The sequence below is a fragment of the Ursus americanus genome, chromosome 8 (genome assembly GCF_024610735.1).
Source record: "Ursus americanus isolate L20-20 chromosome 8, mUrsAme1.1.p, whole genome shotgun sequence".
Lineage (NCBI taxonomy): Eukaryota > Metazoa > Chordata > Mammalia > Carnivora > Ursidae > Ursus > Ursus americanus.
In genome coordinates this window covers 81248980-81262759 of record NC_142134.1, presented here as the reverse complement: position 1 = coordinate 81262759, position 13780 = coordinate 81248980, and the positions used below count along the sequence as shown (strand labels likewise).

At 66.1% G+C, this 13780-nt stretch overlaps 2 protein-coding genes across 3 annotated transcripts in view; both read left to right on the top strand.

Moving 5' to 3' along the window:
- RGS12 (regulator of G protein signaling 12) overlaps window positions 1–2146 on the top strand; it is a 109736-nt gene extending 107590 nt beyond the window's left edge. For both annotated transcript variants that reach the window (XM_045770855.2, XM_045770854.2), the window contains exon 18: window positions 1661–2146. In XM_045770855.2, the coding sequence (XP_045626811.2) occupies window positions 1661–1887 (227 nt within the window). In that variant the 3' untranslated portion in view covers window positions 1888–2146. The remainder of the gene's footprint in view (window positions 1–1660) is intronic.
- A 2068-nt stretch (window positions 2147–4214) lies between these two features.
- Window positions 4215–12876, top strand: HGFAC (HGF activator). The gene is made up of 14 exons (XM_045770872.2): window positions 4215–4363; window positions 4953–5133; window positions 5292–5388; window positions 5650–5729; window positions 6438–6560; window positions 6668–6799; window positions 6933–7043; window positions 7138–7312; window positions 7524–7609; window positions 8282–8537; window positions 10620–10759; window positions 11129–11269; window positions 11356–11504; window positions 12612–12876. Exons 1-14 carry the CDS (start codon window positions 4256–4258, stop codon window positions 12792–12794), a joined length of 1962 nt encoding a protein of 653 aa, XP_045626828.2. The 5' UTR covers window positions 4215–4255; the 3' UTR covers window positions 12795–12876.
- The last annotated feature ends 904 nt before the right edge of the window (window positions 12877–13780 follow it).

Genomic DNA, 13780 nt, shown 5'->3' with positions numbered 1-13780 from the left:
CGCTGTGGGGCAGGGGGTGACCCTGCAGGCCAGGTGCCCGACGCCGGCGTGCGGGGAGGCCCAGGCAAAAGGCCCTCCTGCCACCTCCTTGAGTTGCTACTGAGCGGTCGGGCCGGACGCCGTCAGAGAGGGTGCCCGCCTCCGCCGGCAGGCCCGGACTTACCCCAGGGAGGCCGCGTGGAGGTGTGTCCAGAGGCGCTGGGTGCGGCGGGGTCGGGGGACTTTTGAGGCCACAGAGCAGCTGGGAAGCCCAGACTCCTGACCTCCGTGGTCATCCCCACTTTTGCTTGTAGGCCTGGGAACCAGGGAGGGATCTGTCTTCTCCTCCACCAGCAAGGCTGGGGAAACTGAGGCCCAGGGACAGGTAGTCAGTGGAGCAGGACCTGGTGTCCCTGGGGGCTGCACTCCTCCTCCGGCCTGTCAGCTGTGGGCTGTGGGCTCAGGGCTCCGCTTGTCCCCCACGGGCACCTGAGGGTCCTCAGTCCCAGGATCACCAAGGACGTGCCTAAGATAGGACAGGGCTCCCGCCCACCCTTGGCCAGACCAGGGCCCCAGAGTCCTGCCTGCAGAATCCACCCTGGGGTGAGCCAGGGAGCTCAGGAAGGGAGCTGAGGCCCAGGGTGCGGCCGAGCACACAGCATCCCCACCCCGAGCTGGTCCCTGGGGACTCCATCTGGAAGACACCTTTCTGCCCTCCAGGGGCCCTGCTGGGACACATGACAGGGCAGGGACCCACCCCAGGGTCTACAAGCTTCCCAGGTAGTTTAAGGCAGCCCAGAGGCTCCGGGCCAGGGGGTCAGGGGAGTGGAGGGATGGGGAGCTTGGAGCCAGATGCCCAGCTGACCACCGAATGGCCTATAAGAGGGGCAGGTGGCGGGGCACTTGGCCTTGAGGTGTGTGTGACGGGGAAGGAAGGTGTCGAGGGGTGCCTGCAACCTGGAGGAGATGCTGGGAAAGACTCGGAGTTTGTGAGGGTGAAGACGTGGCCCGAGGCAGCAGTCAGGAAGACAAGTAGGTGGTCAGGATGGGAGGGCCTGGGGGTGAGGGGAGCCAGAAGCCAGGCTTGGGCCCCGGCCCCACTCCGGCCTTCGAGCCACGGCCTGCGGAGAAGGCCCGCAGCGAGGTCTGCGGTAGAGGCCTGAATGCCCGGGGAGGGGCCTTCCCCTGAGGGCCTGCCCCTTGGCCTAAGACTGAGCCGTGCACACAGCCCCGCCAGGAGGAAGCAGGCTAGGGTGGGTTGGGGACCTCAGCGGGTGGCTGAACTCTGTTCCTGAGCCAGCGTGGGGAAATGGGGGTCACGGGAAAGCCTGACGGGCATGGGTGACCCCACCCAGGGCCCCTACCTTTGCTCTCTCCCCTTGCACCCACCTCTGTGACTCGTGCCCGAAGCCCCTTTGGCTGGCCCCCCCCTCACTGTGAGGCACCTCTGTGAGGGCTCCCCTCTGTTCTGGGTGACCCTGGGGCAATGAGGGTCTGGGGGCTTTTGCTTCATGGAGCTGCAGGTCAGCGCTCTGAAAACAGCTGTGTTGGGGGGCAGACCGGCCCAGGGCACCGAGGTCATGGATCACCTGTGTCTGTATGACGAGGGTGGGGTGCTTGCAGGGCTGCAGAGCCCAGGGCAGGGCAGACGGTGACAGTCTCTCTCTTCTCCTTGTGACAGGAGGCGGGGCCAGAGGCAGCCAGGGCCTCCCGGTCAACACCATCATCGATGTGGACTGTGTCGCAGGCATGGCCCCCGGGCGGGGCAGCAGCGTCCCCAGGGTGCGGACAGGCCCCCAGAGGTCTCGGGCCAGTGGGGCCCTGACATCAGACGTCCCTAGCCTGAGTCCTGTCGCAGGTGGGCCCGCCAAGCCCAAGGCCAGCCCACACCACGCCACCTTCGTCTGAGGCCGCCTGAAGCCCCGCCCCCACCAGCTGTCCCTCCTGACCCTACATGGGCGCTGCCCCACCTGGACACGTGTGGACGCCCGTGATCTCGTGGGGACAGCCCCAAGTCATCTTGAGGGCCTTGGAGGGGCCACCTTGGCCACCCTGGCTTCCGGAGCCAAACCAGGAGAGGGCAGGGTGGCCCGGCCTCGGACACTCACCACAGCTGGCTCCGAGGGCTCCTCGGACCCTGTCTCCTCCTGCCTCCAGCCTTCCCTCAATAAATCAACTTTGGGGACCCCCCGAGTGTCAGCCTCGTGCTGGGTGCTGGGGCACAGACCCTGCCCTCAGGGAGCATATCAGGAGAGGGGTCGGGGAGGCGACGGCTCCCGGTCCTGAGGTCAAGGATGGGCAAAGAGAAGGAAGACAGTCTCGTGGGGCTCAGGCTGTGGTGCCCTGGAGGGTGAGAGGACGTGGCCACATGGGCTTCGTGCTGTGCCCGACAAGTCAGTGCAGGGCCCTCGGGGGCAGGGGTGGCTGCCGGGGGGGCAGGTCTCGGCCGGGAGGCCGAGAGCCACGCTGCGCCCTGTGCTCTCCTGCCCGGGCTCCAGGGTGCTGCAGGCCCTGTGCGTGGCCTCATTTAGACGGTGCTGTGGCAGGGCTTGTCCGTCTGTCCGTCCGTGGAGGGGCCCTCGCTGAGGCCCTGGTGGTGTCGGGCCCCGAGGCTGTGCCGAGTGTGGTCACAGAGCGCCGGAGCCTCGTCAGGAGGGCACGTGGCCAGCCAGGCCGTGGGGGCAGGGCCGCTGTGGGCTGTTGGCCGAAGCAGGTCCAGGCGGCCAGCGATCCAGTTCGTCTTGGTGGAGCCCCAACATCAAGCAGCTGAGCGGTGAGGGACCCTGCACCCCTCTCTCCGCAGAGCTGCTGGGAAGGGCCCAACCTTTGAGGACTCGGCAAGGCCACTGGGGTGATTCTGGAATCTCCTAGGGAGCAGTGCTCTGGGAGGGGCCCATCACCCACTGTGCCCAGCACCCATCATGTCCCTGGCACCCACTGTGCTTCCCTCCCTGGACCTGAGGCTCATGTCCCCCAAAACCCACACCCCCCGATGCTCGTGCCCTTGGACCCTGCACCCACCACGCACCTCCCCATCCCCCCACCCAGCATACTACCACGTCTGCTCCTGACGCTCATGCCCCCCAACCTTGCACCCACGACCCACCAAGCTGGGTGCCCCCTCAGTTTCCACTTTCCCTCCTTTTGCGCAAATGACAGAACGGGGGCCCAGAGAGAGTGGTTTGGGGGTACACGGTGAGGTGGCCTTAGTGCCAGGGGTCCCTCGAGCAGAGTGAGGGTCAGCCCTCGTCTTCTGCCCCCGTGGGCAGCTGAGCTGACGCTGGGGGAACCTGTGCTCAGAAATTGCAGAAGAGCTTCCCCTGGCAGCTCGGCCCGCGGCCCCCAGGCACGCTTTCAGGGCTCGTGGGGGTGGGGCAGACCTACTGCAATTGTGTCCAAGGGGCCGTGCCCCCACCCCAGGTCCCAGATGGAGAGAGCAAGGTACATGCAGACCTGGGCAGGACCCCACGCCAGGTTTCTGTGGCCCTTGGTGGGCCCGGGTGCCTGGCTGGGGCTCTTCTGAGGACCAGCCAGGGCTTGCGATGGGGTGTGGGCAGCCCCGGCCAGAGGCAGGGACAGCACATGTCATCCAAGTGTGAGAGGGGAAGCCCAGGGCTGAGGGAGTCTGGGGGTGGGAAGGCTTCCTGGAGGAGGTGTCCAAGGGGGTCCTCCCAAGGGGAAGGGGACATTCTTGGGCACCCTGCAGTTAGGGCAGGTGGACTGGCAGCTCTGGGGCTGCCCACCTCCCCAGGCTTATCCTGGGTGGGGCCAAGCTGAAGTGCTGGGAGCGGCAGGGCTCCCCATCCTGGGGTCAGTGTCGGTAACGCTCAGCCCAGTGCACACAAAGCTCCCCACCGCGCCTGGCCTTTTGCTGGCTGTGGGGCTCGCACCCACCTGCCAGGCCTGGGAGACGCAGCGCTCATAGCCACTCCGGTTAGCATAGTTCACAGACAGTGGCCAGCCCTGTGGAGCGGTGGGGGCCGGAAGCCGGGGCCACAAGTCCAAGCCCCCACAGGTAGTGTGTCCGGCAAGACTTCCTGGAGGAGGCTTCTAAGCTGAGACCCAGGGACACTGTCAGGTCCAGGGCCAGTGTGGCTGATGCCAGAGGGCACAGCTGGACCAGGTGGGGTGAGCTGGGCCGCAGATGTGAGGGATATGTGGGCCCGGCATTGGAGGCTGCCAGAGTTAATCATTTCCAGGTGGCCTTGACCCCCCACCTGCCCTGGTTGCTCTGTTTCTGCCTCCTGCTGCCCCTTACGCCAGCCCAGGAGGAGCCATGGGGCGCTGGGCCCGGGGTCCCAGCCTTTGCGCCCCGCCGGGAATGGCCCTGCTGCTGCTGCTGCTGCTGCTGGTGGCTCGCGGGGCTCAGCCCCTGGCTGGCAGGGTGAGCGCTGACCCCATGGCGCTGTGACCATGGGCTCCCTGTGCCCACTCTGGGTCCTGGGGCCGGGGCCAGGGAGGGCTGTGGAGTGGGTGAGGGGCCCAGTGCACTGACAGCTGGCTTTCTGGCCTTCAGTGGGCAGACGTCTGGGCATGCTGGGCTGGCCTGGGGGACAGGAGGCCTGGGGGACAGGAGGCTTGGGGATCTGACCTGCTGGGCCCCCACCTGGGAGCATGAGGGCCACTCCCCTCTCTCTGGGCCTATTTTGGGTCCCATTGTTTGGGGGGGTGGGGGGACCTCGGAGGCCTCATGGCTGCTCTCGTCCATCCCCCAGAACAGATCCCCAGGATTGGAGGCTGGAAGACAACCAGCCCACCCTGTCTAACCCCGCGGGCTCGGCGGGAGGGGATGGGGCCCAGCTGAGGCCTCAGGACAGCCAGTGGCCAGGGTCCCCTTGGTTTCTACTCTAAGACCTTAGGGCCCCAATATGGCAACTGTGGTTGGGGACGGCGACCAGCTCAGCCGGCGGGGCCTGAGTGTGAAGGGGGCCATCCCACACTGACACCATCACAGCCCTCTTGGCTCCTCCTAGAACCTCACAGAACCCCCAGAACCTAACGCCACAGTGACCCCTGGGACCCCCACGATCCCTGTAACCTCCGTGACCCCTGGGACCCCAGCCACGAGTGCTCCAGAGGCACAGGGACCCCGTGGTAGGGGGCTCACCCCCCCGCCCAGGGCAGCTCCCTCCAGCAGCAGCCCTGGGGGCCCAGGTGGGTCAGGAGAGCTTCCCGGAAGTGGAGGCGGCGGGCTACACCTGGGCGGGTGGGTCGGGAGGATCTCAGGCGGCTGCTGGGGAGCGGGGTGGGCGATGTGGGGTCAGGAGGTGCCCAGCACGGGAGCCCCTTGATCCCCTCCCCTCCCTCCGCAGTGCTCACAGAGGACGGGCGGCCCTGCAGGCTCCCCTTCCGCTATGGCGGCCGCATGTTCCACTCCTGCACGTCGGAGGGAAGCGCCCACAGGAAGTGGTGGGTCCCAGCTGGGAGGGGGGGAGGCCTGCGGGCACAGAGCACCAGCCCCCCCCCCAGGTCCCCACGGCCCCTGTCCACCCTCCACCCTCCCTACTCCAGCCTGAGCCCCTACACAGCAGGGAAGGGAGGGGTGGGTGTGACTCAGGCAGAGCTCCAGAGTGGCCAGCAGGGCACCCTGCCAGAGGCGCGGGGCGGGGGGGGGGGGGGGGCGGGGGGGAAGGTCTCTGGGCTGGGACTCACCTGTCTCCTCACCCCCAGGTGTGCCACCACTCACAACTATGACCGCGACAGGGCCTGGGGCTATTGTGCACAGGTCTCTGTGCCCAGGGAGGGTCCAGGTGGGTGCTGGCGGCGGGGGGGTGGGGGGGTGGGGGGTGGGGGGGTGCTGGTTCTGGGGTGGGGTGTGTCTAAGGGAATGCTAGGGTCAACCTGCTGATGGGGGTGGGAGCCAAGGGGACAGAGCTGACCTGGGACAGCGGGTCCTGCTTAGAGTGCAGGAGGGGACTTTGGGGTCCACCCCACTGCAGCGCTGGGGACCTGGGAAGGGACAGAGGAGTCATCAGCCCAGGGGGCAGCAGGAGTGCAGAGGGTGGAGCCCCTCCCAGGCAGGACCCTGCTTCTCCAGGAGCCACAGGGCTGCCTCGGTCATTGCTGGGACCAAGGCGCCCCCTGGTGGTCGGCTGGGCCCTGTGGCTGCACAGGTAGAGCCCTGAACAGAGATGAGGGCCCATAGGGTCTGCAGGGGGGCTGCTGACAGCCCCACCCACAAGGATCCCAGGGCACACAGGAGGGAACTGTGCTGCCTGATGAGGGACTGGGCTTCCAGGTACAGACCCAGACGCCCGCTTGCCCAGGGTCTGTGTGCTGGGTGGGGGTGCTGGGACGACAGGGAAGGCCTGCACCCCAAGGAACCCAGAGGGGCAGCCTGAAGGCAGGAGGCCCGATGGAGGCACTGTGGGCCTTGGCAAGCAGACGGGGCCTGGGAGAGACATGCTGACAGGCCGTGTTCTCTTACATCTGTCCCCCGTTCCTCCGCGTGTCCCCAGCTGCCCCAGATCCCTGCGCCTCCAGCCCGTGCCTCAACGGGGGCTCGTGCTCCAACACCCAGGACCCCGAGTCCTACCACTGCACCTGCCCCACGGCTTTCACAGGCAAGGACTGCGGCACAGGTGCGCAGGGCCACGGGGGCGCCCGGGGCCGGGCCAGGTCCTGGCAGGATGGGCGGGGGAAGTGCCTGCCCGAGGACAGCGATGTGAGGGTGCTCCGCGACCCCCAGAAAAATGCTTCGACGAGACGCGCTACGAGCACCTGGAGGTGGGCGACCGCTGGGCCCGAGTGAGCCAGGGCCAAGTGGAGCAGTGTGAGTGTACTGGGGGCCAGATCCGCTGCGAGGGCGCCCGCCACACAGGTACGCTATGGCCGGGGGAGGGGCTGGCCCGGGGTCCCCCAGCCGCAGGCACCAGGCGGACTGGCCCCGAGCCCGCCCTCACGCGGCTGGCATCCTCAAGGCCTGAGGCCTAGCTTCTGAGCCCTCCCCCCAGCTTGCCTGAGCAGCCCGTGCCTGAACGGGGGCACCTGCCACCTCATCGTGGCCACTGGGACCACCGTATGCTCCTGCCCCCCAGGCCACGCTGGGCGGCTCTGCAACGTCGGTGAGTGGCCACCTCCTGGCCCTGGGCCCCAGGGCCAGCGTCAGTGCAGACACAGCCTCGGGTCCGGGCTCACCACACCCCGTGCTGCCCACAGTGCCCACCCAGCGCTGCTTCGTGGGGAACGGCACCGACTATCGAGGCGTGGCCAGCATGGCGGCCTCCGGCCTCAGCTGCCTGGCCTGGAACTCGGACCTGCTCTACCAGGAGCTGCACGTGGACTCCGTGGGCGCCGCGGCCCTGCTCGGCCTGGGCCCTCACGCCTACTGCCGGTCAGCACTGGCCTGGCCTGCCCCAGGCTGCCTCATCCAGGGTGGGCAGGCTCTGTCCCGGGGCGGAAGTCAGGCCCACAGGGCCCGAGGCCACGGTGCCCATCTGCAGAATCAGCCAAACGCTGCTGGGAAGGGGGTGTCAGGAGCCCCACCCTGCCGGGTTCTCCCATCTGCCCCGGCCCCGGCCCACCTGCCTCTCCATGCACCCCAGGAACCCAGACAAGGACGAGAGGCCCTGGTGCTACGTGGTGAAGGACAGCGCGCTCTCCTGGGAGTACTGCCGCCTGGTGGCCTGTGGTGCGCGAATGTGCAGCAGGGGGCGTGAGGATCGAGCAGGGGCAGCCTGGCCCCAGTCCCACGGGGGTCACAGCAATTTTCCCTGTGGTCCTCCCTCTTTGGAGGACAACGGCCCCCTCTGAGAGACGGGGAAACTGAGGCTCCCTGGAGCAGAGCTCACCCAAAGCCATGTGATGGGCTGGCACCTGGGGTCAGAGCAGGCCAGCAGGTCACAGGTCCTCTGGGTGGCTCCCACCCAGCCTGAGCCGAGACAGGAAAGTGTCAGTTAGGGGTGAATAATGGGGGTGGGAGGTACAGCAGGTTCCCCTGGAGTCAGACCCTGGAGGTGGGAAGCTCCAGGAGAGCAGCCTGCCCTCGGGCCCCTGTGCCCGCAGGGCCACCTGACTGGCCTGGGCTCTGAGGTCCCGGGCAGCTGGGAGGGACAGGAACCCCTGCCAGGCGTGCCACACCACTGTGGTACCCACAGAGCCTTGCGACTGACGGGGTCTTGTTCTCCCCATTGTATAGAAGAGGAAACTGAGGCTCAGTTGATTGTGTGCCTGTGAGGGCAAAGGGGGCTGAGCCCTGGGCCCTTTTCCATGTGAGCTGCCTGGGGTGGGGCGGGTGGTGGGTGAGGGTGGCAGCCAGGACCCACTCTGGGCGGGGGTGTGACCCGGTGACCTGTGCCCCCAGAATCCCTTGCCAGAATCCCGCCCCTGCCCGCTGAGGTCCTGCTGAGCCGGGCTGAGCCTGCCCCAGTGGGACGCCAGGCCTGTGGCAAGAGGCACAAGAAAAGGAGCTTTCTCCGGCCACGCATCATCGGCGGCTCATCTTCCCTGCCCGGCTCCCACCCCTGGCTGGCCGCCGTCTACATCGGGAGCAACTTCTGTGCAGGGAGTCTTGTCCACACCTGCTGGGTGGTGTCCGCGGCCCACTGCTTCTCCAACAGGTGAGTGGCTTGGTCCACGCCCCCCGCTGCATGTTACAGCCCATCCACTTGCCCAGCCCCCCACCTGGCCATACACCCACCATCCCTTCCACACCTCTCCCCCACCCACTCCCCCATGCCCCATCTACCCTCCATTGCCACCCTCCCATCCACCCATCTGCCTGTCCTCACACACTGTGTTCCCACATGTCCCCACCTACACCTATAACCCCCAGCTTTGGTCCCTCGTTTTCCCATGGCCCCACTGACTCTAGGGCGGGGGGTGGCGGGGGTTGGTGTTCAGCTTGGTGCTGGGCCTGGAAGCTGAGGCGACCAGCCCCACCCCTGCCCCGGGTCACGGCCCAGCCCTGCCAGGACAGTTCTGGGCTGGGGGGGTGGGGGGGCAGAGGGGTTGGGGGGTGATGGGCATGCCCTTATCTGGGAAGATCCCACCCCCCCAGACCCCAGATTGCGCAGGTGGGGGCGCCTTACCCCCGCCCCCCAGCACGGACTCCGAGGCCCCGCCCACTCCGTGAGCTAAGCTTCCTGTGAGAAGGCAGGCTTGGGCAGGCAGCTAAGGGAGTGGGGGTCGGGGATGCAAGGCCCACCACCACACACCCAGAGGAGGCAGCCAACTCACAGCAGGAAAGGCCAGGCCCTCCTCTGCCTCCACCTGCTGGCATGGGAACAAGGTTCCCCGTGTGGGAGTCCAGACAGGCAGCATCCCCCTGGGAGTCCACTGGGAGAGGATGGGCCTGACAGTAGCATCCTAGGGATCAGGGGCTGGAGGGTTGGCAGCGTGAGTCTGGCCTTGAGCCTCACTGGGCACCCAGGGACTACAGCATGGGGGGCGGGCAGTGGGCGCAAGGCCTGCCCTGTGCGAAGCTGTGACCTGTGGTAGGATCGCCGCTGGTCCTGGGAAATAGGACCTTTGAGGCCTCCCTGTATGGAAAGAGATTGGGTGGGGGTTTAAGAGGCTGGAGGAGGGGAGCCGGTACCCACTCCTCACATCTAGGCCAGGACTGGGGGAGTGAGGCAGGGGCGCTGGAGGTGAATGGTGGACTCCCAGGTGGCCCCCCCAGGAGGGGCATGCTCCTTTGGCAAAGGAGCAAAAGGGGCAAAAGACAGAACTGGGGGCCCAAAGCCGATGGACAGCCCGCCCCGCCCTGCCCTGCCTCACACTCAGCAATCTGGTCCTCCCCCCGTCCATGGAGGCCTGGTTGTTTCAAGCCCTGAGTTCACTGGCCGTCCCCCTGAGAGCCTACCTGAGCGAGATCCATGTGTCCCCATCTCTGGCCCTGGACTTGGGTTGCTGACCCTGACCAAAGGCCAGGCACCAAGCCCCACTGTGTGCTGAGCTGGCTGGCTGCCCCTGGTGTAGGAGCCCATTTTCCAGAAGGGCCTAAGGCCTGGGAGGGCCTAGGGGCCGAGGTCCCACAGTGGCCTGGAGCTGGAGTCCAATGAAGGAGGCCCAAGCCAGGCTGGGGGTTACCCCCTTCAACAGGAGCTGGGAAAACAGAGGCCCAGAGTGGGGACAGAGAGCCTGACCGTGGGGGCCCAGGGCCTGTGCCCAGCAGAAGTGAGGGGCTGGATCTGGGGGACCTAGGCTAGATAGGAGCTGGGTCAGGGCCACTAGGCAGGGCTGGGGTCTCCACCCACTCAGGCCCCAATCAGCATGGTCCCCACCTGCATGAAGCCCCCAGAGGTTACTAAAGGGGATGCATTAGAGATGGCACAGCCTAAGATCGTGTGTGTGTGTGTGTGTGTGTGTGTGTGTGTGTGTGGCCATAGCCCACCACTCCCCCCGCCTCACCCAGGCCTCTCCGCAGGGATCCCGGGGACCTGCCTGTTTCTGCGGCTATCTCCAGAATGCTTGAGCCGCAGCGGGTGGTGGGGCAGAGCATGAGGAGGCGGGGCCAGAGGGGAGAGCCTGAGGGGAGGGGGGTCTGTGGCGGGGGGCTCGGGGCGGGGCCTGAGGGGAGGGGAGGGACCTGTGGGGAGGGGAGGGACCTGTGGGAGGGACCCGATGGGAGGGGCTTGTGGGGGAAGGGCGGGGCCCAAGGGGAGGGCCTGGGTCCTGCTGCCACCAGCAGCCCTGCACAGCCCCCGCAGGGAAAGTGTCTTAGTGGTCCTGGGCCAACACTTCTTCAACCAAACAACGGACGTAACACAGACGTTTGGCATCGAGAAATACATCCCGTACCCCATGTACTCAGTGTTCAACCCCAGTGACCATGACCTGGGTAAGGCTTGGGACATGTTGGGATACAACAGGGCCAGGGATGTGTGTGTGCTTTGCACACCCCAGGCCAGAGCCAGGAGAGAGGCAGGGGTAGGCATCAGGCCGACCTGGGGAGAGGGGAAGAGGGGAAGGGAGGGAAGGGGCAGGAAAGGAGAGACAGAGGGGGAAGGGCAAGGCGGAGGGGAGGGCAGCCAGGGAACCTGGTAAGGCAGAGTGGCCTTGGCCTGGCGGGAGGAAGACCTGGCTGGCCAGCCTTGCCGAGCCCTGGGCCAGCTCTCCTGCTCCAACCCGGGTCTCCCAGGCCACAGCCCCTCTGCCCCTGCATGGACCCCCATGGCCTGGGCTGATCTCTGGTCTCTCTCTTGGCCAGTCTTGATCCGGCTGAAGAAGAAGGGGGACCGCTGTGCCGTCCGCTCCCAGTTCGTCCAGCCTATCTGCCTGCCTGAGCCCAGCAGCCCCTTCCCCGCTGGACACAAGTGCCAGATTGCGGGCTGGGGCCACCAGGACGAGAGTGAGTGGGGGAGGGGGCACCGTGTCCAGGGGAGCCGGGGCCAGCCCCAGGGAGCCGCGCCCAGCCTGAGCGCACCCCGTCCGCAGATGTGAGTGGCTACTCCAGCTCCCTGCGGGAGGCGCTGGTCCCCCTGGTCGCAGACCACAAGTGCAGCAGCCCGGAGGTGTATGGGGCCGACATCAGCCCCAACATGCTGTGTGCCGGCTACTTCGACTGCAAGTCCGATGCCTGCCAGGTGAGCCAGGGCCGAGCCCCAAATCGCAAGACTGCCTGCCCCCCGTCCCCCGCAGGGGGAGCTCAGAGCTGAGAGAGACCGTGACCCACAGAGCCTGCGGGGAGCCAGGACAGAGAGCTGCCCCCGGGATGGGGACCCACCTCTTCCGGAGGCCGTCCTGGCCACTGCTGCAAAGCCCTCCCAGCAGGGGAGAGGAGCCCCTCTCACATGATGGGGAGACCGAGGCCCAGGGAGGGGTGGGGTCTCAAAGCCTGGACATGTCCAGCCGAGGATAGGGCTGTCCACGTGACACCAAAGGCCAAAGCCCTTTACAGCTAGAGTTCGTCCAAGTGGGTTCAGTCGATCAGCCAGTCCCAAGAGCTAGCATTTATCAGGGGCTCCGCAAGCACCATCTTTAGGCTGCAAGTCAACCCTGAGATGGAGGGGCTGCTTTACTTCCCATTTTATAGGTGGGGAAACTGAGGCCCGGAGCGGTCCTATCACTCTTCCCAGGTCACACAACTCAGAAGTGGCAAGGGGGTTTGACACTGGACCACAGGAACATAATAAGCACCTTTGGGGGAAGTCAAGGCTGGCTTTCTGGACGAGGGGGCATTTGTACTTGTTTTGAGGCATGAATAGGAGTCTGCTAGGGGGCTAGGAGGGCATTTCAAGTGGGAAGATTAGCCCAGAACACAGGGACCACCTGGTCCACAAAGGGTGTGTGCTGGTGGGTGGTGGGTGGTGGGGAGCCAGGTTGGGGAGCACGTCCCTGGTCACAGAGCTGAGAGGAGTCTATGGGAAAGCTTTGGGAACTGCAATGACCGGTCAGACGGTCAGACGCTGTCACAGCAGCCCTGGAATGAGAGGAATTCGTGTCTAGGAGGCCGGGGGAAGGTGGGATAGAGCCTTTACTTGGAAATACCTTTGTCATCGGTCCCCCCAGGGTGTCAGGAAGTCTGTGTTGGGAGCTCCTGGGGAGTCCTCATCAAAGGGGACACCTGAGACTCTTCGGGGACATTTTCGGGGTTGGGGTGAAGGAGGCGGAGCAGGAGTGGGTGGTGGGGTGTTTCCCGGCTGCTGAGGAGCTGAGCCAGTGCCTGGCTCTGACCAGCAGCCCTGCCGCAGGGGGACTCGGGCGGGCCCCTGGCCTGTGAGAAGAATGGCGTGGCCTACCTGTATGGCATCATCAGCTGGGGCGATGGCTGTGGGAGGCTTAATAAACCCGGTGTCTACACCCGGGTGGCCAAGTACGTGGACTGGATCAAAGACCGGATATGGCCCCCTAAGCGGCCGGTGGATCCCTCCTGAGACAGCCCCCACCTCTGGGTTGGGCATCCTGCCTCTGCACCGTTCCCAGACTCGTAACAATAAAGATGCTTCCAGGAACCCAGCCCACACTGCCCACGCCTCTGCATACCTCCCCCCAGCCTTCCCCGGGCCAGGACCCAGGCCCACATTTGTAGGGGGTATGGCTTGGGGCCAGGGGTCCCGGGGCCAGCTGCCCATCTTCCCTTTCTCAGAGAAGAAGGGAGCCTGCAGCCCCAAGGGAGGGTCTGGCCTCAAGGCCCTGGGGATCAGGACAGGGCACTTAGTGGACCCTCTCCAGAACCCCAGCTGTCTCTAGCCTACCCACCTCGGGCCACCTGCAGGCAGCTGGGGCTGAAGCCCAGACATCCTGGTTGTCCCAGGGCAGGGTCCGAGTCAAGCAGCGCAGTGAACATGAAGAGTTTAGACAGGTTACGTGGAGATACCTACTGGCCCTCATTTTGCTTCGAGAAAGCGCCCTGACTGCTGCAGTCCCTTAGGAGGGGACTATTAGGGGGCTATTTCCTAGGAGGAAGGCCAGAGATGCCCTGTCGAAGAAACCAGCAGGCCCAGATGTCAGGGGCGTGGAGGGCAGTGGGCCGCTACTGGAATCTATCTCTCGGAGCCATGTTGCTGCCCAGCCAGCTGGCCAGGACGCCTGGGGGAGGGAATCAGTGGTGCCTGGAAGTGCCCAGGATTCCCGGCAGAGGGAGTGGCAGCTGCAAAGGGCCTGAGGCAGCGGGGTGTGGCTTATCTGAGGAAGGGTGGCTGGAGACCGGAGAAGGCAAGGATGGGGGGTTGCTGCGGTCCGCAGTGAGTTACTGGGTGTGCCCCAGGGGTCCCTGATTGGGCTTCAGCAGGGTGGACATGCGATGACCCGTGTGGCCCGGAAGAGAGGCCTGGGGGTGCGGGGGTGGGCAGAGAGGTGCTGTCGACAGCACCCCGTGCCCAGCAGCGGTGCCTCGGGGAGCCGGGAGCCCTGGTCTCAG

Excerpts from the sequence above, each read along its gene's own strand:
- HGFAC (XM_045770872.2), top strand. The coding sequence starts at position 4,256 with ATGGGGCGCTGGGCCCGGGGTCCCAGCCTTTGCGCCCCGCCGGGAATG. Across the intron at positions 5,134-5,291 it reads CAGCAGCCCTGGGGGCCCAG|TGCTCACAGAGGACGGGCGG; the intron begins GTGGGTCAGGAG and ends CTCCCTCCGCAG. Across the intron at positions 5,389-5,649 it reads GGAAGCGCCCACAGGAAGTG|GTGTGCCACCACTCACAACT; the intron begins GTGGGTCCCAGC and ends CCTCACCCCCAG.